General features: G+C 39.9%; 3 protein-coding genes across 4 annotated transcripts; all 3 read left to right on the top strand.

Moving 5' to 3' along the window:
* Positions 1-937: 937 nt before the first annotated feature.
* myo5c (myosin VC) lies at positions 938-11,499 on the top strand. Of its 2 annotated transcripts, XM_026366114.1 has the most exons (40): positions 938-1,063; positions 1,345-1,455; positions 1,530-1,704; positions 1,802-1,946; positions 2,028-2,184; positions 2,264-2,407; positions 2,495-2,576; positions 2,735-2,842; positions 2,933-3,039; positions 3,128-3,393; positions 3,485-3,566; positions 3,651-3,791; positions 3,893-4,015; positions 4,097-4,180; positions 4,321-4,449; positions 4,594-4,691; positions 4,789-4,875; positions 4,955-5,066; positions 5,158-5,369; positions 5,469-5,634; positions 5,714-5,860; positions 5,944-6,108; positions 6,199-6,292; positions 6,372-6,435; positions 6,563-6,837; positions 6,925-6,988; positions 7,082-7,162; positions 7,276-7,456; positions 7,553-7,646; positions 7,742-7,805; positions 7,889-8,057; positions 8,130-8,214; positions 8,295-8,393; positions 8,508-8,662; positions 8,857-8,946; positions 9,032-9,182; positions 9,319-9,604; positions 9,694-9,868; positions 9,982-10,062; positions 10,154-11,499. In XM_026366114.1, the coding sequence occupies exons 1-40, from the start codon at positions 1,037-1,039 to the stop codon at positions 10,304-10,306; spliced, it is 5,229 nt and encodes a 1,742-aa protein (XP_026221899.1). In that variant the 5' UTR covers positions 938-1,036; the 3' UTR covers positions 10,307-11,499. The 2 variants fall into 2 exon arrangements, with proteins under 2 accessions (XP_026221899.1, XP_026221900.1); XM_026366115.1 differs by lacking the exons at positions 938-1,063; positions 1,345-1,455; positions 1,530-1,704; ... (1 more) ...; positions 2,028-2,184; positions 2,264-2,407 and having other exon boundaries at positions 2,506-2,574.
* A 231-nt stretch (positions 11,500-11,730) lies between these two features.
* Positions 11,731-16,351, top strand: gnb5a (guanine nucleotide binding protein (G protein), beta 5a). The gene is made up of 11 exons (XM_026365730.1): positions 11,731-11,927; positions 12,411-12,547; positions 12,630-12,671; positions 13,398-13,474; positions 13,549-13,681; positions 13,877-14,020; positions 14,138-14,229; positions 14,516-14,564; positions 14,746-14,842; positions 14,928-15,094; positions 15,196-16,351. Exons 1-11 carry the CDS (start codon positions 11,792-11,794, stop codon positions 15,205-15,207), a joined length of 1,086 nt encoding a protein of 361 aa, XP_026221515.1. The 5' UTR covers positions 11,731-11,791; the 3' UTR covers positions 15,208-16,351.
* Positions 16,352-16,488: 137 nt separating this feature from the next.
* ap4e1 (adaptor related protein complex 4 subunit epsilon 1) lies at positions 16,489-25,178 on the top strand. Its single transcript, XM_026365442.1, is given in 22 exon segments — positions 16,489-16,809; positions 17,123-17,194; positions 17,288-17,411; positions 17,590-17,663; positions 17,742-17,863; positions 18,001-18,160; positions 18,263-18,429; positions 18,538-18,611; positions 18,687-18,809; positions 18,914-19,023; positions 19,105-19,244; positions 19,610-19,722; positions 19,844-19,962; positions 20,107-20,322; positions 20,324-20,410; positions 20,939-21,050; positions 21,146-21,284; positions 21,378-21,633; positions 22,155-22,685; positions 22,769-22,959; positions 23,039-23,199; positions 23,620-25,178. Coding segments are annotated over 22 exon segments (3,393 nt in total). The 5' UTR covers positions 16,489-16,668; the 3' UTR covers positions 23,781-25,178.
* Positions 25,179-25,195: the final 17 nt, after the last annotated feature.

Genomic DNA, 25,195 nt, shown 5'->3' with positions numbered 1-25,195 from the left:
AAAAAGCATCAATGATTAACATCTTATGTTAAAAATTCTCCGCTGTGCACATAATGAACGTGTTAACGTGTTTCCTTGTAAAAGTACTTTTGTAAAACTATTATTACCACTGTTTTTTTCAATCTTGCAAGTGCACTGATAATTTGGGTCATGTTGGTACAAGGTGGTGAAATATTGACTTTTTTAATCATTTGCATTTAACTACTTGTGGTAAAGCAGTGACTTAAATGTGTTCACATATGGTGAGTTGGCTGAGATCTGTATCCGGTATCTTTTGTTGTCAGAATCCTTGAGCAAACGAGCACACCCACGCTGTGAAGGCGCTGTCACAAGACTGGGGGGGGGCGGAGTCATCCAGGCAAAGTCTGCAGCAGGTAAACGAGAAGTCATCCAGGAAGAGGCCTGAAGGATGAGTGCGGGGCCTTCAGAGTAAAAGAGTCAAGTGTTTGGAGAATAAAGGTCTTTATTAAGTTAGCATTTTTAAAAAAATAACGCAAGTAGGTTACTTTTTTATGTCTAATTCTATATTATATATTTTCTTCATGTCTTCATTCCTAGAATAATGTTTAATAAACTTTATTTATTTATCAGGGAGTTTCATATGAAAAGGGCTCTGGCACCACCATAAATCTATTCCTATACTTTAACAAGAACTACAATAATAACGATAATAAGTAGGGTGAAGCAGCTAGAAAATAAAAAGGTGTAAGTAGATAAACTTTTGCAATGGAAGTGCGACTACATAAAAAATAATAATAAAAATAAAACATAATAGGATAATTTGAGAAAAGACGACAAACACATCAAAATAACAGTTTAGATGCTGTATACATTTAACAGGTTAGTAGAATAGGGATTAGTAGAATGGTTTTATTTTGAAAGTGACGACCGGACAAGGTGATGTAATTACATCACCTTGACTGCGGTGACACTGGAACAGTTGTGAGGGACAGGTAGGAAATTCGTTAGTAACCTGCAAAGACCCGGTGATAAAGAGACCGAGAAACAAGAGAAGTTACAATAATAATGAAACACCATGGCTTTGTTGGAACTGTACACCGAGGTAAGAGAAAAGCTCCCTGTCATGACAATAAAGATATTATTTACACTCAGTTACCTGCTGAGACATATGGAAACTTTTGAGATGCAGAGGAATCTGTAAACATTAAACCTAAATGCTGAACATTTTAGTTTCATTAAACTTTAAGAAAGTAAATCTTCGGATTCAGACTGTTGTTTGAAATGAAATGTTTGCTTAGTTCATTTTTTACACCTGTAGTTTATATAAATACAGTTTCTATAAGTTGTGTGTTAACCCGTGAACCCTGAACTCCTCCCGTCCAGTACAACAGAGTGTGGATCCCAGACGCAGAACATGTTTGGAAATCAGCCGAGATTACGAGAGATTTTCATTCTGGAGATAATGTTCTCCAGCTGCTTCTCGAAGATGGCACAGTAAGTATAGTTTGACTAAAGATGCCTTTTATAATGCTGACTTGATTCCTGTGCCCATCCTGTCCCTGTGACAGGAGTACCACCACCCCATCGATCCATCAGATCCACCCAAACTCCCTCCTCTTCGCAACCCGGACATCTTGGTCGGGGAGAATGACCTCACAGCCCTCAGCTACCTGCATGAACCTGCAGTCCTGCACAACCTCAAAGTGCGATTTGTGGAGTCCAAAATCATCTACACCTACTGCGGTACCGTTTCAAGAAGGTTTTGACTGTCAAACACTGGGGTGTAGGTTTTTCAGTACTTTGTGCTTTTGGCTCAGCCTCTGCTGTTTCCTCATTTCAGGTATTATACTGGTGGCTGTAAATCCATACAAACAGCTCCCTATCTACGGAGATGCAATCATTCATGCCTACTCAGGCCAGAACATGGGAGACATGGACCCTCATATATTTGCAGTCGCAGAGGAGGCTTACAAACAGATGGCCAGGTAACTACAGCTTTAGATAGCTACACAAAGGAGGGCAGACCGTGTAGTTATACCACTGCATTTCACTTTTGTCTCCTTTAGAAACCATAAGAACCAGTCAATCATAGTCAGCGGTGAATCTGGAGCTGGTAAAACTGTGTCTGCTCGATATGCGATGAGGTACTTTGCTGTTGTAAGCAAATCTGGCAGCAAGACTCGAGTTGAAGACAAAGTCCTGGCTTCCAATCCAATAACTGAGGTACGGCTTTAACCAGGGTCACCAAAGACATATCTAAAACTTAAGATATGTTACATTAAAGAAATTGTTTTTCTATCAGGCAATAGGAAACGCAAAGACAACCAGGAATGACAACAGCAGCCGATTTGGGAAATACACTGAGATCAGCTTTGACAAGAGGTACCGGATCATCGGCGCCAACATGAGAACCTATCTCCTAGAGAAATCCAGAGTCGTTTTTCAGGTAGCGTATGAGGTGAAGAGTGTGTTGTTGGGTCCTATTTGTCCTATTTCTGAGCCATGATAACGATTCTCTGTTGTTGTTTTTCAGGCAGACAACGAGCGAAACTATCACATTTTCTACCAGATGTGCTCCTGTGCTGACCTGCCGGAGTTCAAGAACCTAAGACTGTGTGAGTCCGTATTAAGGGTTTGCTGTTTTATTACTGTGGTGTTTAATGTAATACACAGAATAAATGTTTAAGTCGGAAGTTCTACACTTATGTTGTGATTGTTTTGTTGTAATGTAAGTATGATTATTAACATAAGAATATGTTTCTTTTATCTGCAGTAAGTGCAGAAAACTTCCGGTATACCTGCATGGGTGGTGACATCACCATTGAAGGTGTAGATGACAAGAAAGACATGGAAGAGACGCAAAGGACCTTCTCACTGCTGGGTAAAGACGCTCTCAGCGGTCAGACGTCAGACTATGAACTGCTTTTAGTGTAACTTTGGTTATTTTACCTTTACCTCTTTGATTCTTCAGGGTTGAAGGAGGACTTTCAGGCAGATGTTTTCAAGGTTTTGGCAGCCATTCTGCATTTGGGAAACGTGGAAATCAGAAACTCAGGAGACGACAAATCGTCAGTCCCTGTGAGTCTCAATTCTACAAACCTGAAAAAATCGTTTTTTTTGCACATTACCCAGGTGAAACACAAACCCTCATTTCGATATCTTGCAGCTCAGCGATCCACACTTGGCAGTGTTCTGTGAGCTGCTGGGGGTGAGCGTAGAAGGGCTGGTGCGTTGGCTTTGCCATCGGAGGATCGTTCTGGTTGCTGAGACGGTGGTGAAGCCGGTGCCCAAGGAGCGAGCAGTAAATGCCAGAGATGCTCTGGCTAAACAGATTTATGCCCATCTGTTTGACTGTGTCATTAACCGGATAAACACAGCACTGAAGGTTCCTGGAAAGCAACATGCTTTCATAGGCGTTCTGGACATTTATGGGTAGATACAACAAATTTGTCTTTATTTCTAATATATTAAAGTGTCTATAGCTGCTTTTTTAGAGCTTAGCGTGTTGTTTTTTTGTTTTCAGCTTTGAAACATTTGACATCAACAGCTTTGAACAGTTTTGTATCAACTATGCCAACGAAAAGCTTCAACAGCAGTTTAACCTGGTATGCATCATCACTGCACCCAGTTATTTCCACTGCATTCATCTTCAGCAACTCAGAATTTTAATCTTTCTTATTTGCAATCAGCACGTGTTCAAGCTTGAGCAAGAAGAGTACATGAAAGAGGACATCCCATGGACGTTGATAGATTTCTATGACAACCAGCCGGTCATTGACCTGATTGAAGCAAAGATGGGGATCCTTGACTTGCTTGATGAAGAATGCTTGGTAAGTAGATAAGTGAGTAGATGTGCGATGAACTTCTCTGCATTTTCTTATTTGCTTTTACTCGTCTCTGTTTGTCCTATAATTAATGTATCTATTTACAGTTTCCTCAGGGCACTGATCAGAGCTGGCTGCAGAAGTTGTACAACTACCTCGAAACCAATGCTCTGTTTGAGAAGCCCAGACTATCAAATGAGGCATTTGTGATACAACACTTTGCAGACAAGGTGCAATCTTCATAATCCATTTCTTCTTTTGGATTGCTAGCAGGTATTGTTTTTAAACTCTCAGCCTATTTCCATTAACAGGTTGAATATCAGTGCAGAGGTTTTCTTGAGAAGAACAGAGACGCTCTCTATGAAGAGCTGGTTGACATTATGAGAGACAGTAAGGTGATTAAAGGCCCGTATTTTATTTTGGCTTTGAATTATTTTGTGCACAACTAATGAGAGATTCTACATTATAATATATGTTTAATACAACATTGTTTTTTCCCCAATTCAACATCTGTCCTGCTTGCAACTGTTATCAGTTTCCTTTTCTGGCCAACTTTTTCCAAGAGGAGGACAACACTGTGAACAGTAAAGGCGTTAAAGTGAGACCTGCCAGGCCTGGAGTGAAACCAGCCAATAAACAGCTGAGAACCTCAGTGGGAGATAAGGTGAACATGTTTACTCTGCCACTGCTCATTGTGGCTCACTGTGTACAATTTCAGCTGCAGTCCAGTTTTTACAAGTATTCACAGGAGAGTGTGTATTCTGAATTTCACTTTTCTTATTCTTTGTCTTGATCTTGTTCAATGCAGTTTCGCAGCTCCCTCTCTTTGCTTATGGAAACGCTGAACGCTACAACACCTCATTATGTGCGCTGCATTAAGCCGAATGATGAAAAGCTTCCATTTGAGTGAGTACCTGTCATTAAAATAATCCACTCCAAATTCTCCTGAATCATGTGAATGTTTGTATTTTTGGTTCGAGTGAGTGCTTGTTTGTGTTGCAAGATACGACTCCAGGAGGGTTGTGCAGCAGCTGCGAGCTTGTGGCGTCCTTGAAACTATTCGTATCAGTGCACAGAGCTATCCATCAAGGTGATTACTAGATTCTGTGTTTCCAAAATTGCAATAATCACATATTTTTCTTTAGGGTAACCATACTTTTTGTTTGCAGGTGGACGTACATTGAGTTTTACAGCCGATACAGTATCCTAATGTCTCCTCAGGAGGCGGACCTCAATGATAAGAAACAGACCTGTAAGAATGTGCTGTCACGGCTGATTCAGGTAAGTTGCTGGTTGTGCAGCCAACGATGTTATCTGTATTTTGTGCACTATGTGTTTATGTACCACTATGGCCTCATGTCCTGAACTCCAGGATTCCAACCAGTACAAGTTTGGTCGGACAAAGATTTTCTTCCGAGCTGGTCAGGTAGCTTATCTAGAGAAGCTGCGCCTGGACCGACTTCGGGGCGCCTGTATAACCATCCAGAAACATGTCCGAGGCTGGAGCCGGAGGAGGAAGTACCTGCGCATGAGAGAGGCTGCCATCATCCTCCAACAGTACATTCGTGGAAAGAGAACAATCCGGTAAGAATTCAGTATTAATCTGGTGTACAGCATCATCAGTGCAATGTAATGTAAGGTTTTGACATGTACGTCTGGTTGTTTTGTTTTTTAAACCTGCAGTAAAACTGTGAGCGCTGCAACGTTGAAGCAGGGCTGGGCAGCAATTGTGATCCAGAGACACTGGAGAGGCTACCGCATGAGACAGATCTACCAGTTGGTCCGTCTGGCCTCCATCACCATCCAGGCCTTCACACGAGGTTGGATGGCTCGTAAACGCTACAAAAAGGTCAGTAGGTATCAATAATTAGTCATATGTAATAATTTGAAATGTGAAAATGAGACTTATGAGTTTGGTTATTTATCAGATGATGGAAGAGCACAAAGTGCTCGTTCTCCAGAAATACGCCAGAGCATGGCTGGCTCGACGGCGATTTCAGACCATGCGTCGGCTGGTGCTTAATGTGCAGCTTTCCTACCGGGTGCAGCAGCTCAGAAAGAAGATTGAAGAGCAAGTAAGAATTCTTATTATTCCTATAGTTATTTCAGCTGTGGTGTTTACATAGACACCGAGTAGATGACTCCTTTAACCTTCCAGAATAAAGAGAATTGTGGATTGGTGGAAAGACTGACCAGCTTGGCCAACACCCATTCTCAAACCGTGGACAGACTTCAGAGTCTGGAGACACAAATGGAAAAAGTAATAAACCAGAAAGCCTCTGTGGAGTCGAGAGAAAAGAAAGTAAAAGAAGATGCGAGTTTGGTCAGTACTGTTAAGTTGATGTTAATGTTAATCTTGATCTAATCTTGGTTTCATATGCTCTTTAAATACATGTTTCTATTTTTGCTCCAGACAATTGCACAGCTTCAAAGGGGGATAGATGCTGTGAACCTTGAAAAGCAAAATATGGAGAAAAAATTTGAAGCTTCTACCAAAGAGGTTAAAGGTAATAGCAACAAAGACCCCTAGCCATGCTACTCTGATTATAAATTACCAAATCTTTAACCAGTTTCACATTCCTGCAGAGAGCTTTGATCAAATAAAGAGGAGTCTTCTAGAAGAGAAAGAAAATGAAGCAAGGCTCAGGAAGTAAGTAATGAAAATGTGTTATCTACCTCTTTGACGAAATTGATCAGATGCTTCTTTCAACTAAACGCAATTCTTGTCTCAGCTTGTTCAATTATTCAGTGAGTGTTGATGAGAATATTCTCTGTAGAATTGCAGAGAACAACATTGAGATCCAGAGACAGGACCATGAGAAGGAGGTGGAAACTCTCAAAGAGGAGATTAAAAGATTGAAAGAGGAGAGAGTCAGTCTTCGCAGACAGATAGAGGAGGGGGGCCTGGTGAACTCTGACCTGCAGGAACAAGTCATTCAGCTCACAAAGCACGTCAAGGCCATTCCCGAGCTTCGCAGAGATCTGAACAACCTGCAAAACCAGAGGAATAACATAGACCGACAGATGAAGGAACAGTCTGAACAAGGAAGAGGTGCCTACGTTTCCTACATAATTCCTAATCTGAATACATGAATGGAGATAGAAGTTGAACTCCTAATATTTTTCTTTGTTACTGTAGCTAAATTGAATGAGATTACAAGACAACTTCTTGGAGGTGTTGTTGAAGAGGAGGTTCTTTTGGGGTAATTTAAATATTTTAGATTTTCGCTTTCGCTCACTTACTGTATAAGTTCATCTTAATTAGGCACTTAATCTCTTAAATTGTGTCTCTGAAGGCTTACTCCAGATGATTCTGAGAAGATTTATGAAGTTGAGGATTTGCTGGCAGGCTTTGAAGGCCTGCAGAAAGCTACCAGGTATATACAGTAGTTAGCCACAGCAGTCTTTATTCTTAATATCAGTTGTACAGTAAAGTGTTTGATCTGCATATACTTGATCCCATTGAACGTGGTTTTGCCTTTGGCGACAGAATACTGGAAAATTACCAGAAGGAGCAGAAAGAAAGCTACGAGACCCAAGTAGAGGGCTTGAAATTAAAAGCGGACCATCTTCAAAATGAGAACAGCAAGCTGCAAAACCTGTTCCAGGAGAAAAGTAATGTCAATGAGAATATTCGCCAAGAAGTTTCGAGGCTCAGCAGCGAGAACACGGTGCATTGATTCATTCTTGAGTCCAAATTAAAGTCTTTGGGGTAGATGAGGTCCAGAACATACCATTTATGCTCTCCCTTATTTGATTGTGTTCAGGTGATACCTGAGCTGAAGCTGCAGGTTTCAGAGCTGCAGAGACAAAAACAGGAATTGGAGATCCATGTAGACGAGAAGAACAAGGAATTAGCAGGTAAGTCTCAGTAGTTTTCCATTAAGAGTTTAAGCATGAAGATGGCTACTTCACTTTTTCTTTTGTGTGTTTTTTTTGGCCATGTCATCTAAAAGAAAAAACTGAGGAGATCAACAACATTCTTCAAAGAAAGATTAAAGAAGAGAGCTCACAACGCAGGTAACATAGTCAGTCTGAAGTCTGCTTTCTGATTAAAGGTAGAATGGTTGTTTCAACTTCTGCTTAATTTCCGACGCTTTTAGGCACTTTCAGGAGAAAGCTGAAGAGCTGGAGGAGGTGAAGAGGGAGCTGCAAGCCCGAGTAGAGGACCTCGAGGAGGAGAATGATCACTTGAAGAGACAGCAGCTGATGGAGAGCGAGGCCAAAATCAAACTGAGACATGAGACTTCACGATTAACGGCTGAGAACATGGTATGATGATAAATGCGTAAATGCACGTTTAATCTGTATGAAAGACAGTAACAACCTCTCCTGTCTTTCCAGGATTTTGAAGAACAGCTTGATCAGAAAGACAGATTAATAAGGAAACTCCAGAATCAAATAAAGAGCCTCGAAACATCACAGAAAGGTAGAGGTGTGGTTTGTGCGTGTGAATCGTCAAATAAAACTTATTTCTCTGGGTTAATTACTGCAACATTTCTCTCGCAGCCAAGCAGACGCCTTCACCTGCGATTCCCAAAGATTATCTGGGCATGTTGGAGTACAAGAGAGAAGATGAACCCAGGCTCATTCAAAACATCATTCTGGGTAATTGTCCTTTTTACTAATACTATAATATTATAACCCTGGTCTTTGATTTTGAGAACTGTGTGAATGAATTCAGGAATATTGTTCTGCAAACATGTCACAAATTGTCCACAGACCTGAAACCCAAAGGTGTGGTGGTGAACATGATCCCCGGTTTGCCAGCGTACATCCTCTTCATGTGTGTTCGCCACGCTGACTACCTGAATGACGAAGCCAAACTCAAGTCTCTTATGAATGCAATCATCGGGGGTGTCAAAAAGGTCATCATGGTGAGGTCAATCAGAAACCTGTTGGATCTGCTTATCTGCTAAATGGAGACTAAATATTAGAAAAAAAAAGGTCCTCACAGAATCAAAGACAGTGTAGCAAGTGACAGAATATTAGCTTACTCTAGTATTTTGAATACATAAATATTTGAATGAGTTGCTGTAAAAAGTTAACAGTTGTCATGTTTCTGTGTCAGAGTTACCACAAAGACTTTGAGTTGCTGTCCTTCTGGCTCTCCAACATGTACCAGCTACTCAACTGTCTGAAGCAGTACAGCGGAGAGGAGGTATGGATTTACTGAACATACAGTGGCACTTGTTTTTTGTTCTGTTATATACACTAACATGTTTTGATATCTCTCCACATCAAAGGAGTTCATGAAACAAAACACCCCTCGCCAGAAGAAGAACTGCTTGCAGAATTTTGATTTGTCTGAACACAGACAGATTCTCAGTGATCTGGCGATCCACATCTACCATCAGTTCATCACCATCATGGAAAAGTCCCTCACTCCTGCTATTGGTATTTTACAATTAATTCAATTCAGTTCATGTATGCAGCACCAAATCACAACAAAAATCACCTTAAGACAGTTGTACTTACTAAAGTGTCTTTATAAGCTCTGTAAAATGTGCTTCTGTACTTCCGTGATCACCAGTACCTGGGATACTGGAGCACGAGAGTTTACAGGGGATTTCCAGCATGAAGCCAACGGGCTTCAGGAAACGCTCTAATAGCATCTACGAGGACTCAGAGGCCTACACCGTCTCCTCCGTCATTCAGCAGCTCAGTTTCTTCCACTCCACCATGACCCAGCACGGCATGGAGCAGGTCCTCATCAAACAAGCCGTCAAACAACTATTCTTCCTAGTGGGTGCAACCACGCTCAACAACATCATGCTCCGCAAAGATATGTGTTCCTGCAGGAAGGGAATGCAAATCAGGTCTGCAGGCATTTTTGTGATTTTTTTAAATAAAGGGCCAGTTTTTGCAGTCAGGAAATATGAGTTTCATAGCATCTTTGCTCCTTTAGATGTAACATCAGTTACCTGGAGGAGTGGCTGAAAGAGAAGGAACTTCAAAACTCAAATGCTATAGATACTCTGAAGCCACTGACTCAGGCCGCCTGGCTGCTACAGGTCAACAAATCCACTGATGACGACGCCAAGGAGATCGCTGAAAAATGCACTGAACTCAACCCTGTTCAGGTAGTGTTCATTATTATTTATATTAATATTTATCCAGCACCATATTCACATTTTCTTAGTAGAAACTTATAGCTTCACTCTAACTTAAAACAACACTCACATTTAAAAAATAGATTGTGAAGATTTTGAATTCATACACACCAATCGATGACTTTGAAAAGAGGGTGTCATCATCATTTGTCCGCAAAGTTCAGGTGAGTTCCCCGGTGCAATCCCAGTGTATTGTCATGAAAATAATGCTCACCTGCTAAATGTGCACTTAACACAGCCTCCTCTTGTTTGCAGTCACTATTACAACATCGCGAAGGATCCACACAGCTAATGCTGGATGCAGATTATCGTTTCCAGGTCACATTTCCGTTCTGCTCGTCCTCACAGGCCCTGGAGCTTCTGCAGGTCCCAAACAGTCTTCATCTGGGCTTTCTAACCAGGATCTGAGACGGCTTTTCACTTCTCATGATGGATTCATTGCTCAGTGGCCTGTGACTGCATCTTATTTTATACAAATTCTATGAAAAGTATTCCCCACCTTTAAATATTGAATCATGGCTGATGTATTTAGGCTTTTTTGCCAAAATTGTACGAAAACAATCATACTTTCATGTTCCCCGGGACAGACTGTACACAAAGCAAGTATTGGCTGGGTTCCTCACAAGTTGAAATTGTTATGAGAGAGCGGCAAAGTGAAAAAGCTCATATTGACTCTCTAGAATATTTATGCAGACACCTGTTGTCAATTTAATACTGCTAATTATTTATTAACTTATTAATTAATAGTGTCAATTCGACACAATAGAGTATTTTTGTAAAACTTTGTCAAAAAAGCTGAATTAAATCAACCATGATTCAATATTAAAAAAAGAAATGTAAAAACTTCGAGGGTGTGTGTGTGCACACTTAAATAAACAATCCACGGCACATATTTTAACAACAAGGAAGCCTGCACCCTCTCTACCCTGTGTTTCACTATTTGTTCTAAAATTTAATCCAATAATTAATTATCAGCAATTACTTTGATAATCAAAATCATTCCAGTCATTTTTAATCAATTCAATCTGAGCTTATCCAATGTGAAGATTTGCAGCTTTCCTCCTCTGTGTTATTGATAGTAAACTAAAGTCTTTGGGTTTCCGAGTGCTGGTCAGACAAAACAAGACATTTGAGACATCAGCTTGAATTTTTTTTAAATCATTTTGTAATTGTTTGTTCACCAAACACACATATTTTTAGTAATATATTCCAAACCTTAATCTGAATCTGCTGTCAAAGACTCCAGAGCTATTGAACAGCTAGGCAGAAGAGATACTGAGAGATATTATCAGACTTTTGAGCAGGGGCTTTTGAACCAAACACTGAAGATAAATTATTTCTGCAAGACTAGTAATTTTGTATCATTTTTATTTACTGTATTTTTATAGGATTTTTAAAATACTTAAAGGAACAGACAGAGCTGAGTAAATTGATTTTTGAGTCTCATGCTAGATTTTATTCCCAAAAGTTGTATATTGTAACTTTAATGTTATATTTAATCTTAAAAATAGTCATAGTTATACACACTGAGTCCATTAAATGCTCAGTATATATTGTGCCTTTCATTATATATTAAAAATGTAGTATTGTTATTAACAGATTCAGCTGAAATAAATGATTTTATATGTAAAAGTGCGTTGTGTTCTCAGTTATATGAAAATGCAACATTTAGCTGTGGAGCAGTGAGGCCGGGCGCAGCTGAGGATGCAGCCTGTGGGGAGCAGAAGCATCACCAGGATGCAGGATCCTCCTCCTCCTCCTCCTCCTCCTCCCTCCTCCTGCTCTGGAAACTGGAGGAGCATCTTCTCCCTCTGACGTCATGACAGCAGCATCATCTGCTAGCTCCGCTTTAAGCCTTTTCGCCGCCGATCGCTGCCTGCACAAAGGAAATATATGAGATCCCCTGTAATCCCTGAAATGGCGACACAGGAGGTACAGCTGAATGAGACTCTGGCTCATCTCAAAACGGAATCGGAGACGCTGAAGTCGAAGCTGGAGGAGGAAAGAGCGAAGCTGCACGATGTCGAGTGTGAGTGCTGAAAATGGAGAGGCCTCGGTTCACCCCCGCGGGTCCGACGGGACAAACAGCATCAAATGTGCTGATATAGCCTTAAATCTGTCTGCAGAGGTCAGAAACGTCCGATTGAGAGGGGTGTGAATTTGTCGAGGGTTGATTATTGACCTGGTGGTGCTGACGTTTCTCCACATTTGACAGGCTGTTTGTTTGCCTACCCATTTTATATCCGAGTGCTTCTTTCCAAACATGTTCTGTGTAGTGTTTGTGACCAATCATGTCTCAGCAAGACGAGGTAATAGTAGAGATGTAAAATAAGAGGGTAAAAAAACTAGATACAAGCGATTTCTAATGCATTTTTAATGCGATGCTCATGAGCAATTAGACAACACGACACATTTAAGGCGTTGACCCCATGTAGTTTAATATTAAAAGAGAGTTTCTAGAGGTGTCAGTGTTCATGTAAAGCCTGTTGTAAGTGTGTGTGTGTGTGTGCAGTACATCAGGTGGCAGAGAAAGTGGAGGGGCTGGGTCAGTTTGTCATGAAGACCCGAAGGACTCTGAAAGGACATGGCAACAAAGTTCTGTGTATGGACTGGTGTAAGGACAAGAGGAGGATCGTGAGCTCCTCACAGGTGAGTTTAGATCCACCTGGCAGCTAAATCAGATCTCCAGCAAACGTGTTTCCCATTGTTTTTGCTCTAATCTGTTTTGTAGGATGGAAAGGTCATTGTATGGGACGCTTTCACCACCAACAAGGTAACAGATTTTTTAAATGTGCATATTATTATAAATGCATTATAAAACAAAACATTATCATTATTGATGTAGAACATGCAAATACTCTCACAAACCTGCACAAACATGTGTGTCCGCTGTCCTTTCCGCAAGTGATTACACTCTCTCAGATTATTTTATTTGAATTTTATTCATTTTGCAAGGACAATAAGTAGCATTTACTATTTTAAATTTTGAAAAGACCAAAGCTGGCAATTATACAAAGAAGGTTTGTGACATTTTATTTTAGTTAAAGTCATAATTTTATACAATAACAATTATAAGCACAACAACAAAGTGTGGTTGCATTTTCAGTGTGAAATCTAAAACAAGAGAAGTCACAGCAGAAATGTAGCATATTAAAAATACAATTATAAGGACATCAATATTTACACTATTAAACTATAACACTGGAATGTAATGTTTCATCCCACTGTCTAAGTAATAGAGCGTTGCTTCTCTCTTTCTCTAAGCACTTGTGATTAGAAGGATTGGATTAAGACAGAGTCTACATGTCTCCAGCATCCTAAATTACCCGAAAGGCCCTGTTTATACATTAGAGTGAAAGGGAGGAGATACTAGAAAATAAAGAGACTGACCACAATAAAACATACAACTTGCTGTTCTGCTCTAATTATGTCTAATGAATGTGATTCATCTCACTGCCCCGGTGCAGCTCATGCAGTTTCATCTTTTGATGTTCATTAGGAGCACGCTGTGACAATGCCTTGCACCTGGGTGATGGCCTGTGCCTACGCGCCATCTGGCTGCGCTGTAGCCTGTGGGTGAGTGTCTCATGATGATCCGATCGGGGTCTATGGGATGTTTTTTGGTAAACTGGGGTTGTTTTCTGTCCCAGGGGCCTGGATAATAAATGCTCGGTGTATCCTCTGTCCCTGGACAAGAATGAAAACTTGGCTGCGAAGAAGAAGTCAGTGGCCATGCACACAAACTACCTGTCTGCCTGTAGCTTCACCAACTCAGATATGCAGGTGGGTCTTTTCCCCAGTACAGAACAGAAAAACAGTTTATTGCATCACACATTTCATGTTTTGCATCTGTCTTTGTAACAAATCAAGTTCAAACACAACTGTCAGTGTCTTCGGGTTTGAACATTTAAACCTGTGCCTTCTCCATATGGACTTTTACTAAACTTTCTTCCTCCTCATTGCTTGTTTGTGTTAAAGATCCTGACATCCAGTGGTGATGGTACATGTGCATTATGGGATGTTGAGAGTGGGCAGCTGTTGCAGAGTTTCCATGGACACGCAGCAGACGTGCTCTGCCTGGACCTGGCTCCCTCCGAGACTGGAAATACATTTGTTTCTGGGGTGAGGATGCTTGTCCTTAAGTTTTCATTACTTATTATCATGTTTTCATCTTCACTGGATTATTTTTATTTACATTAAGTATTTAGTCATGTTCTGCATGATTTTATATCATTGCAGGGTTGTGATAAGAAGGCCAATGTGTGGGACATGCGTTCAGGACAGTGTATTCAATCCTTTGAAACTCATGAATCAGACATAAATAGTGTGCGGTGAGTGACTGCCTCCAAATGGCTCTGAGATATTTTTAAGCTCCTGCATGTTGTAACACCTTTCCTATTCTGAACCAGTGTTTTTGTTTGTAGAAAAACTCAACAGCTCTGGTGAAAATTGGTTTTATGAATGTTTTGCCTGGTTCATTCTGTGCCCCTTTATCCTCTTTATACCACCACTGGGGGTCACTAAAACCCAGATGTAGTCATATATATTTTAAACCCTGCCTAGAGTGTTAGGAAAGTAATTTGTTCCCAACTGTGGCTGTCTGTGTTTTTTAAATAGATACTATCCCAGTGGAGATGCATTTGCATCTGGCTCAGATGATGCTACAGTAAGTATTCAGTTAGACAGATTTCATCTTAAAGGAGTACATTTTAGAAATAAAAATCACATCAACTCTAATATGTAATCTAAATGTGTAAAAATAACACATATAGAATAATTTGATTCCACTTTGTAATATTCATGTTCAAAACTCTGTTGATACAAACAAACGCTGTCCTTTGTTACAGTGCCGTCTTTATGACCTAAGGGCGGACAGAGAGGTGGCGATTTATTCCAAAGAAAGCATCATTTTTGGGGTCTCCAGTGTTGATTTCTCTCTAAGTGGTAAGATATGTACTCATATTCCCTTCAAGCCGACAGCGATTCAATTCCTGCATAGCTTAAAGATAAGGTTTGTGCTTTTCTGCAGGCCGGCTACTGTTTGGTGGCTACAATGACTACACCATAAATGTTTGGGATGTTCTTAAAGGAACACGGGTCTCTATCCTGTTTGGGCATGAGAACCGTGTTAGTACACTGCGTGTTTCTCCAGATGGGACTGCCTTCTGCACAGGTTCCTGGGACCACACTCTTCGGGTATGAAATACCTCTTATTATCTGACCTGACCACTTTACAATCGGCACTGACCTAGATGGTGATGTATTGTGTTGTGATGTGTGCTCTTCTTTATTTCCAGATCTGGGCTTAAGGATGAAGAAACAGAGCATTAAATGGTAGACAAAACTTCTGAAGACACACTGATGTTTCTGTTTGCTAGAGTACAATCACAGAAATAGAGACTCAGTTTTGGTTGTACATAGAGCATATCAATAGCTTTGTATATATTCTAGTCTAATGGCCAGGTTAGGCATATTTCAGAGAGTTATTAAACCAAATGGCACGCTTAGATTAAAGTAAAATTTAAAGAAAACTGCACAGAAGTACTTATGGTTACAACTTAAGATGTACAATGTATATTGAAAGAAAATAACATTGGTAGTGACTAGCATCAGTCTAGGATAGAAATGACACAATAAAGTGATGTATTGTATGTGCCCACATAAAGGCATGACTTGTTTACTTGTTTTTGTTTTTTTATTTCACAAAAAATATTTGGAAGAATGCAATTTATGGAAGAAAATACATTTGCAGGAGAACTAGCAAGGTTTCTATGAAGGCCGCCATCTCACTTGGCCAGACTTAGTCATGCTACATAATAAGAAATTAGAGAGAGAAGGATGGGGATTTGTGGCATCACTGTAAGTAAAAAATGTGTGAATGTGAGGGATGTTGGTAAGAATTGGGTTGTAGAATGAATCAAGTAGTTAGTCTGAATAAATTTAAAATATTATTAAATATGAAGGAGGCACAAAATATGACCAAAAGTACAATTTTGTAGTTTATTAAAATTTGAAATACACAACAGATTAATGTATTTTTAATTTTACACAATGTCTACCACACAAGCCTTCTCCATTCTTCACCTTTATTCTTGACAGCAACTCACCTGCCAATATTATTCTAAAGCAGGAAAGTACAATATCATGTAAAACTACAATATGTGTATTTTTCATCCCTATGATCGTAAAATATGGTTTATCTTTCATCTCTTTTTGGTTCCAGCTGTGGAAGCCACTTATTGCTCAATGCACACTTCAGATATCCTGAACAGCTATTCTGCCACTAGACATCTAAATGCCAATATATAAAGAACATGTTTAAAATCTTAGAATGTATTAATTTTAATGCAGTTGTCCAATGGCTGTAATTTCATTTTTACTGTAATTACTTTATTGTAGTTTAGTGTACAGTTATGAAAAGGACTGTTTATCTAAATATTAAAAACATAATAAACTGAGTTTTGAATATCATAACTGTTTGTCTCACTGTTGTTTTTTAAAGTTATATTATCTCAGTCAGTCGTCCCTGTGTTGGTTTCAAGTTTTTAATAAAGTTTGTTGAATACAAACGGAAGTGACGTCACCAACACAGTTATTCTGCTGAATCAAAACAGTGGCCGACTGGTAAGCTAGCATTTCACCATAAATGTTTAACAGGTACCGTTCACTGCCTCTGTGTAGGAAACTCGCCGGGATGGACAGATGATAGATGAGATACCTTCATTTTGAAATAAAGAAACGAGCTGCCGAGCGCGTTTTTCGCTGTCAAAATGAGCGATGTTGTGGAGAAGACCCTGACAGCTCTGCCTAGCCTCCTGTCTCTAGATTCCCAGCCTGGATCTGCAAAACTGTCCTCCACCTCAAAACTAGGAAACCTCATCAGAGGAATCACAGAGCTAACGTCCAAACATGTGAGTCTGACCTCTAAAACTGCTGCTTAGGCAAAACGTTAGGCATCTTAGTTACTGATGGTAAACTACAACGTTAGTTAGCTTGCTAAGCTAATTAAAATAGGTTTGTTTTTTACGCACTTAATACATGCTAATTATGTCATGCCATGTTTTAAGCTGGATTGGCCAGACCTTACAGCAAGTGAGTCGTTTCTGCTGTGTTATTATCATGTGGATATGAAGGTGAAAATAGACCTGGAAATGCAAACAATGCAACTATCAATGTTTGCAACAGTTAAATGTTATTAACCTTTACTGTGTTTCCCCTGTTCAGGAAGAAGAGAAACTTATTCAGCGTGAACTTGTGTCTATTAAAGAACAGGTGTCCTCTCCTAACACCTCTATGGTAAGGTTGTCCTGATTTTCTGCTTTGGTCCTGCACAAGAAACCAGATCATACAGATCTGTTTACATCTTGCTTTTGTCATTATCTGATTCAGAGGCAGATGAAGGAGCTCATGGTGAGAGCGATTTACTGTGAAATGCTGGGCTATGAGGCTTCATTCAGCTACATTCATGCGATCAAACTTGCACAACAAGGCACTGTTCTGGAAAAAAGAGTCGGTATGTTGTTTTGAAAATTTACCATACTCACAATACTTACTCTTTCTCTTGTTCTTTACAAGGTTCATGGTAACTAGTGATTTTTGAGAACCATCGTTGTTTGTTATCACAACAATTTTATTGCTCTGTGAAACAGATTCGCCATATCTTCCTACATAGTTTTTTATGCTGCTTGCAGGTTACCTCGCTGTGTCATTGTTCCTGAATGAAAGTCATGAGCTGCTACTTCTCCTTGTGAACACTGTATTGAAGGTAGGTGTCAGTTTTGTTGGTTTTCTTATTTTAACACTGAACAAGAACAAGGAATGTTTATGCATTTTGTGTTTACAGGATCTTCAGAGCACAAATCTTATTGAAGTGTGCATGGCTTTAACTGTTGTCAGCCAAATTTTCCCTAGAGATATGATACCTGCAATCCTTCCTCTGGTGGAAGAGAAACTTAATCACCCAAAGTAAGAAATGTTTTATTTTTCTTTCCTATTTGATTAGTTATCTACGGAGCAAAGTAGAACATTTTCACTGCTCCATAGTTATCTGTATGATTTAAATGTACTTAATGATTTGCAAATATTTTGTTACGTATGTGTAGAGAAATCATTCGACGAAAAGCAGTCCTGGCACTATATAAATTCTACCTAATTGCACCAAATCAAGTTCAGCACATCCATAACAAGTTTCGTCAAGCTCTGTGTGACAGGGATCCTGGAGTGATGACAGCCTCACTACACATCTACTTACAGATGATCCAAGTAATTTATTTTTCTGGATTTTAAAATTGTTTGTTTGGTTACCTCTTGGTTTGATCTGCTGTGGTGTAACCTGCTCCTGTGATGTATTTTCTTTTGTTACAGGAGAATCCAGAAGGTTATAAGGACCTGACATCAAGCTTTGTCACAATATTGAAGCAGGTGGTGGGAGGGAAGCTGCCCATGGATTTTAACTATCACAGTATTCCTGCTCCATGGCTTCAAATCCAGCTTCTCAGAATATTGTCCTTACTTGGAAAAAATGACCAGAGGTGATTAATACTTCAGTATTCTGTCTTCCGACTAAGTGGGTCCATGTTGTTGTGCTATGAAGATGAATTCTTGCAAATAGACCATATAAACTTGCTCTGTGTTCACAGTACAAGTGAGATCATGTACGAAGTCCTTGACGAGTCTTTACGAAGAGCAGAGATGAACCATAACATCACCTATGGTATGTCAAATTTAGAGTAGCGTCAGAATGATTTAAATAATTCCTTCAGCTAATGATGAATCTGTTTCTTTTCAGCAATATTATATGAGAGTGTAAAATGTATTTACACAATTCATCCTAAATCCGGACTTTTGGAAAAAGCTGCAAAGTGCATTGGCAACTTTGTTCTGTCACCGAAGATAAATCTCAAATATCTAGGTAAGAAAATAAGTATGATTTAAACAAGACTTAATATAAGTGATTTTTCTCCATTGATAGACAAAGTTTCACCTATGAATTCTATTTATTTGGTTTTGTTTTAGGCTTAAAGGCTCTTACCTATGTGGTCCAGCAAGATCCTAAACTGGCATTGCAGCATCAGATGACCATCATAGAGTGTCTCGATCACCCTGACCTCATCGTCAAGCGAGAGGTGAGGGAGATACTGAGTAGTCTGAAATTTGGTGTCTCAGGCTTGTTTACAGGATTTGGTGCATTGTTTGTTGTCTTGCAGACACTGGAGTTGCTTTTTCGGATCACCAATGCCCAGAATGTCACAGTCATTGTTGAAAAGATGCTGGAGTTTCTGTGCATGAGTAAAGATGACTACACTTCCACTGACCTGGTGGGGAAGGTGGCAGAACTGGCAGAAAAATATCCTTCCAGAAGTGACTGCACCTTGAAAAATGTCTGTGGTTTAATAAACCAGTCACAATTACACTAATATAAATATTGTTTATAGACCCACTTTAATTAATGATATTTCTAAGCATTAATTATTGTATTCACTGGGCTAAAATATAGGCCAGGTTTATTGCCTGAGTGATAAAGCAACAGTGAACTACAGCTGAATTTCTTAGTCTCCCCACTGTAAAGTTACCAGTAAAGTAAAGTACAACACATGCATATCTTCTGCAGTAAAACTCAGTAATTTAGTCTTAAATAGCAAGCTGTCATTGAAGCTTCTGTACCTCGTGTCTTTTTATCTGCTGTGTTTCTTTTTCCTATTAACATTATACATATGCACCGGACAACGAATGGTTCATTGAGACCATGAACACAGTGTTTTCAGTGGGTGGAGATATGATGCAGCCTGACATCCCAAACAATTTCCTTAAACTGCTCTCTGAGGGTGAAATAACCACACATTCAACTTGTTCTATGCTGTTTCTGTGTTGTGATATTTCAGTTTAGTCATTTGTTTATGGGCTAATTAGAACACAATGATGCTTAATTTCTCTTTAATGGCCCAGGATTTGACAGTGTGGAGGAAGACAGGAAGTTGAGGCTGTTTGCAGTGGATTCATATATTTCTCTGCTCCAAGGAGAGCCTGGCAAACTGCCACAGCGCTTCCTCCAAGTGATCAGCTGGGTGAGTGCTGTTTGCACAATGAGCGGTGTGTATAATTACTATGTAATAAAAATAAGAACAGGAAGGAGCAGAAGGAAAATTATTACAGTGGCTTCTGTATTTGTTATATGCACTGAAAATTTGTGTCCTCTTTGTCTTGATCAGGTCCTAGGTGAATACTCTTATTTGAAGGAAGAACTTGAACCAGCAACAGTCCTAAGATTGTTGGCCAAAGTGTTGGACATGAAACAAACCAGCAGTGAAACCAAGAGCTGGGTCCTCATGGCAATGACCAAGCTCTGTCAGGGTGGGAATGGTCTTTCTGTAACTCAGGAGGTTTCTGAAACATACAGCAGCTCAATGGACACAGTACTGAGACAAAAGGGCGCAGGAGCTGCAGCACCTCAGCCAAGACTCTGATCTACAGCCTAGGGTGCTACCTAGAGACGCTAACTTGGAGCCACTGGAGGTAACATATATGCAAGGCTTCAGAATTACAATAACAAGGGTCAAAGCCAAAGTGTAGCACATTGTGATTGTATATTAATAACATAGAAACATTATTATTATGTTTTAAATGTCCACAGTATCAAACTTTGGTGAAATTGCCAAAAACACTAAAATGATTTAGTGCCTTTACAGATCGTGTAACTTTGTAGTTCCTCCTTCTCTGGCAAAGTAAGAGCTCATTATCTAATGGTTTGAAAACATCCTGCTTACACTTGCCTTCTGTGACACACAGTCAATTAGATTAATGACAATATTGACCAAAATAATGGGGATCATCATAGCAGCTCTTTTACTTCTACTCTTCATGTCTAGAGTAGTCTGAAGGGTGGGGTTAACCACAGAGCTGCATTCAGTCACTTAGAGAACATGAATAATATTCTGAATATACAAATACTTTCTCTGCTTACTTAAAATATTTACAGCAACTTTTACAAATGAGAGGAGACATTAAAGGGGACATTAAAGTTGTGATAACGCTGGTCTCCAGGTGGATTCATCTCTGTCATTCCTGGATGGATTTGTGTCAGAGGCGTTGGCTGCTGGCGCTGCGCCATACAAGCCTCCCCATCAACGGCAGGAGGAACTCGTTCAGGCAAAAGGTAAAATCAACGAGAACGTTTAGCCTGTGGCAGATTTGGAAGCGTATATACAGTACAGTCTTGTTTGGATATGTTCTGACTGTTGTGTGTCTCAGTGTTAAGCCTGGAGCCGTATGGCCTGTCCCTGCCGATCAGCATGTCGTCCTGCAACATTGCAGACAGACAGTCTCCCACACTGTTGTCCATGAGCTCTGGTCTGTCAGGAGATAGCACTGACCTCTCACACAAAGGAGGGTATGTAAACACATGCATACCTCTGCTCACAAAACTACGTTAATTTTTTTTACTTTACTTTAACTAACTGGTGATTTGCTCTTTGTGTCTCAGCTCTACAACTCTGAAGCTGGATGGAGTGAAGAGGGTGTGGGGAAGGGAGGGCTACTTGTCACAGAAGGAGCTCATGGAGGAGGCTGTCCAGATAGAGGCTCCCAGTCCCGTCCGGTCCCCCAACCATCAGGCTGAAGATGACGGCTCACAAAGTCAAGCTGCCACTCCGACACAGACCTCTGAACCTGAGCCAGAGAAACAGCAGTTGGCCTCTTCACTGTTTGTCGGCCTCGGCTCTCAAAGCTCTGTGTGTCTGGTGAGCTTACAAATGCTTCTGTATGCTCACTTTTATCTGTTTTAGTTGGAGCTGCACTTTATTTGGAGTTGTTATAAATAAATATTATAAATGCAATATGAAAATAGTTTAGATTTAAGTTCCTACTTCTAGCAGCTGGAAATAATAAAGTAAAGAATCTGCTGACATCTGACATGAATGTATTGAATTAGTTCCAGTTGTTTAGTCTATAAAATGTCAGAAACTGCTGAATATCACGTTTTTATAAAGTCTCTGAGGCTATGGTCAGCCTATTTAAGGCACTGCCACATAATACAAACAAGAGCATTAAATTGTAGCTGGAGAAAGAAGCTGGAACCACTTGGTGTTTGTCATTTTTCTTGATCAACACCTTTTACTTCTATTTAGGTAGAACCTAAATGGAGTATAGCATTTTGGATGTGTTATTGTAGACTTTTCTGGTGCTTAACATGGGAATTCACCCTCTCACTACCACAGAATATAGTGAATCACTGTAAATTTGTTTGCTTTCATTCTCACAGATGGGAAAATCAGAGGCGACGCCCCAGCGATTCAGAAGGAAAGCCAAAGGTCAGAGCTCGTCTTCGGAGCCCGGCACGCAAATATCCTACTCCCTCGTTTCTCCCCCCAGCACTGTGGATAACTTGCTATGTAACAATCTGCTGGACTCCAATATCAACTCAGGGGAGACATCTGAAGTCTCAGGGGGGCACACTACTCCTAATGGCACCTGTGATGTAGAAGCTGAGTTAACTGACAGTAAAATAAAGGGAAGATATCTTACTGGGGATAGTGGTTTGGCAGCTGCAGCTCCTTCTCCACATGAAGAGCCAAACAGACCTAAAGACATTTGTCTGAGTTCTCATCTTCCTGCAGAGCTCTCTGGACTCTTCCACTCTGAAATCACTCCTCTGTGCTCCAGTCAGTGCCTGCATCTCTCAGCCTGTCATGTGCAGAAAGAGGATTCCTTAGTACTAGTTATTTTTATTAGCAACTCATCTGACTGTGCCATTCAGCAGACACTACTAGATCTTGACTCAGAACAACTTGAGGTAATGGATTCAGCTGAAAATTATTAATGAAGACTAATGCTGCCCTTATCAATCTTTCATATTACTGACGTTGTTATTTTCAGGTATCCTCTGCATCTGACAGTCCAGTGGAGGAGGTGAGAGGCCACAGTGTAGCAGTGTGTCAGTATTCCCTGACTGTAAAGAGGCCTTCAGCTCATGTCGAAGTGACTGGGATGGTATCTTACCTTTTCTGTGCTGAGATGCCTCAGGCTGCACAGTTCTCATACAAACTCTCTCTAACCAGCTTCATCAGGTGACGTGTTTCTCTACTTTTATTTAAATTGGCTGTTCAGTAATCATGAGTTGCTTACTTTATTTCACATTTCACGCAGACCATTGATGGTATCTACAGAGGAGTACGGGACGATGTGGCTCACCTTCACACATGACACGAAACAGAATCTGGCTCTGATCAGTGATGGGCAGGAACCTCTCACAGCCACTCTTAATGTACTGAAGAAGAAACTTCAGCTTCATGTTGTGGAGATCATAGGTAATTTTTTATGTTCTGCTCACCCACCTCCACCTTAACTCCACCTTTTGCACTACCATCTTGTATTGATGATGGGAGAGTCGGACTCTTCTTCTGGAGTCTTCTCCAGCACATCCCAAAGATTCTCAGTGGGGTGGAGGCCTGGACTCTGTGGTGTGAAAATTATGTCATGCCACTTTTTTCAGCAAGCAATTTAATAGATGCATAACAATTGTCTAACTTTTGTAAACATTTCACATCCTTCAGATTTCATTCATTCGTCATTTTCAAGTCATCAGTTTAGTTTCCTGCTTGTTAATTTTGGAACATCTTATACCGTGACATATTTAAGGTTTAACATTGACATACATACTGTTTCCTTATGTGATAACTGCATTTTACAGTGTTAGTAAGTTTCCTTCATCATCATCCTCCCCACAGGGATGGAAGGTATTGTAGCTTGCCAGGTCCTCCGGAATCAGCCTTGTCTGATGCACTGCCGCGTGCATGCGGGCATGCTGGCTGTGTGGATGCGCTCTCCGGTCCCTGATCTGCCAGACTGCCTGATCTACCACTGTCAGAGAGCTCTACAGGAGCACTGAACTGCACCGCAACTGCAAAACCTGCACTGACACCACTGAGCAACCAGGCAACGAGAGCCGCAACCACTGAGGAGGAAGATACAAAGAGCAGTAAAGCAGAACAGAAAGGGACACATCTGACGATGTGCATCTTTATGTTTGTTATGTTTATGTTAAAGTGTTTACCATTAGTTTATCTCCTCTACTTCAATTTACTTTGTAGGCTTTGCTTTTAATGTCCATGAATCATTGATTTATAACATTTCACAGAATCACAATTATTGGAGGGTGACAGTAGAGTAATAACCTCAGGGCCAGAAGATAGTTTGTTTCAATCCATGTGTGTTTTTACAAAATAACACTAATGTCTTTAAGTAATCATAGGGTTTAGGGTTTGAGAGTGAGAAATAAGAATATTCTTGGTGTAAAGGAAAAAAATCATGAATGAGAATATAAAAAAATAAATAAATTCTCAATTAGAGCTGTCGTGACAATGACACATAAATGTCGGGCTTAATTTTCTATCATCTTAATCTCATATTAAAATCTTTTGATCTTTTTTATTTTGTCAATAGTGATTAAAACCAAAAGATCAGCAACAGTTTTTTTGTTTTGTTCAGAGAAGCACAGGGAAAATATTTAATTTTTTAGATTAGAGCAGTACCAAGTTAATTCTTCATTTCTTTCTGGCGTAGACTTGAACAGACCACTAAAGTAGAATCAACATACTGTCAGTAAAAAAAACTAACAGCTAGTTTCTTTATGCAGAGAACCTGCTTGTCTTCTGCTGAAACTTAAGAAGTAAGAAAGGTTTACATTGTTGTCTAGCAAATCACATAAGGCTGACATTTATCTCCTGCTGCAGCAGTTCTCCTTTTTTACATCCAGGAGGAGTATTTTGTCTTAAACATACCAGTGATGTCTTTATTGTCCATTCATCATAATGATGTTTTGCAGAGGCTGCCTTCTGTGTGAAATGCTTATCTATGCACTCATGTTTCTGGTTTGACAGTTTTGGTGAAAAGTGGATTTTAGTGGTTTTTGATTATTATATTTTTGTATCAATGCAGTATTAAAACCATATTTATTGGGTTTATATTATTACAGATAATATTTTATATTAATTTCACTGAAAGGAAAAGAAATCATTGTGCTTCATGTACTGTTTTCATCGCGCTGTGTCACATTTGATTTTCAGTTTGTGCAACATGTCTTGTCCTGTTTTAGTTAATTCAACCTGAAGGGAATTGGTTTGTTTACTTTTCCCATGTGGCATGATTTGAATCGGATCTGAAGATTAACCCAACGCCTTATGTTCTCATGCCAAGGCGGCGTGTTTATTTTGTGCCTGTGGTACAAAGAAAAATCCTTCTTTTTATGTTCTGCTAACTTATGAATAAATTCAACAAATGTACTATATTTCATTTTGAGTCAGT

This window comes from Anabas testudineus, chromosome 6 (genome assembly GCF_900324465.2).
Source record: "Anabas testudineus chromosome 6, fAnaTes1.2, whole genome shotgun sequence".
Taxonomy (NCBI): Eukaryota; Metazoa; Chordata; class Actinopteri; order Anabantiformes; family Anabantidae; genus Anabas; species Anabas testudineus.
The sequence above is the reverse complement of the archived record's forward strand: the minus strand, read 5'-3'. Positions and strand labels throughout refer to the sequence as shown.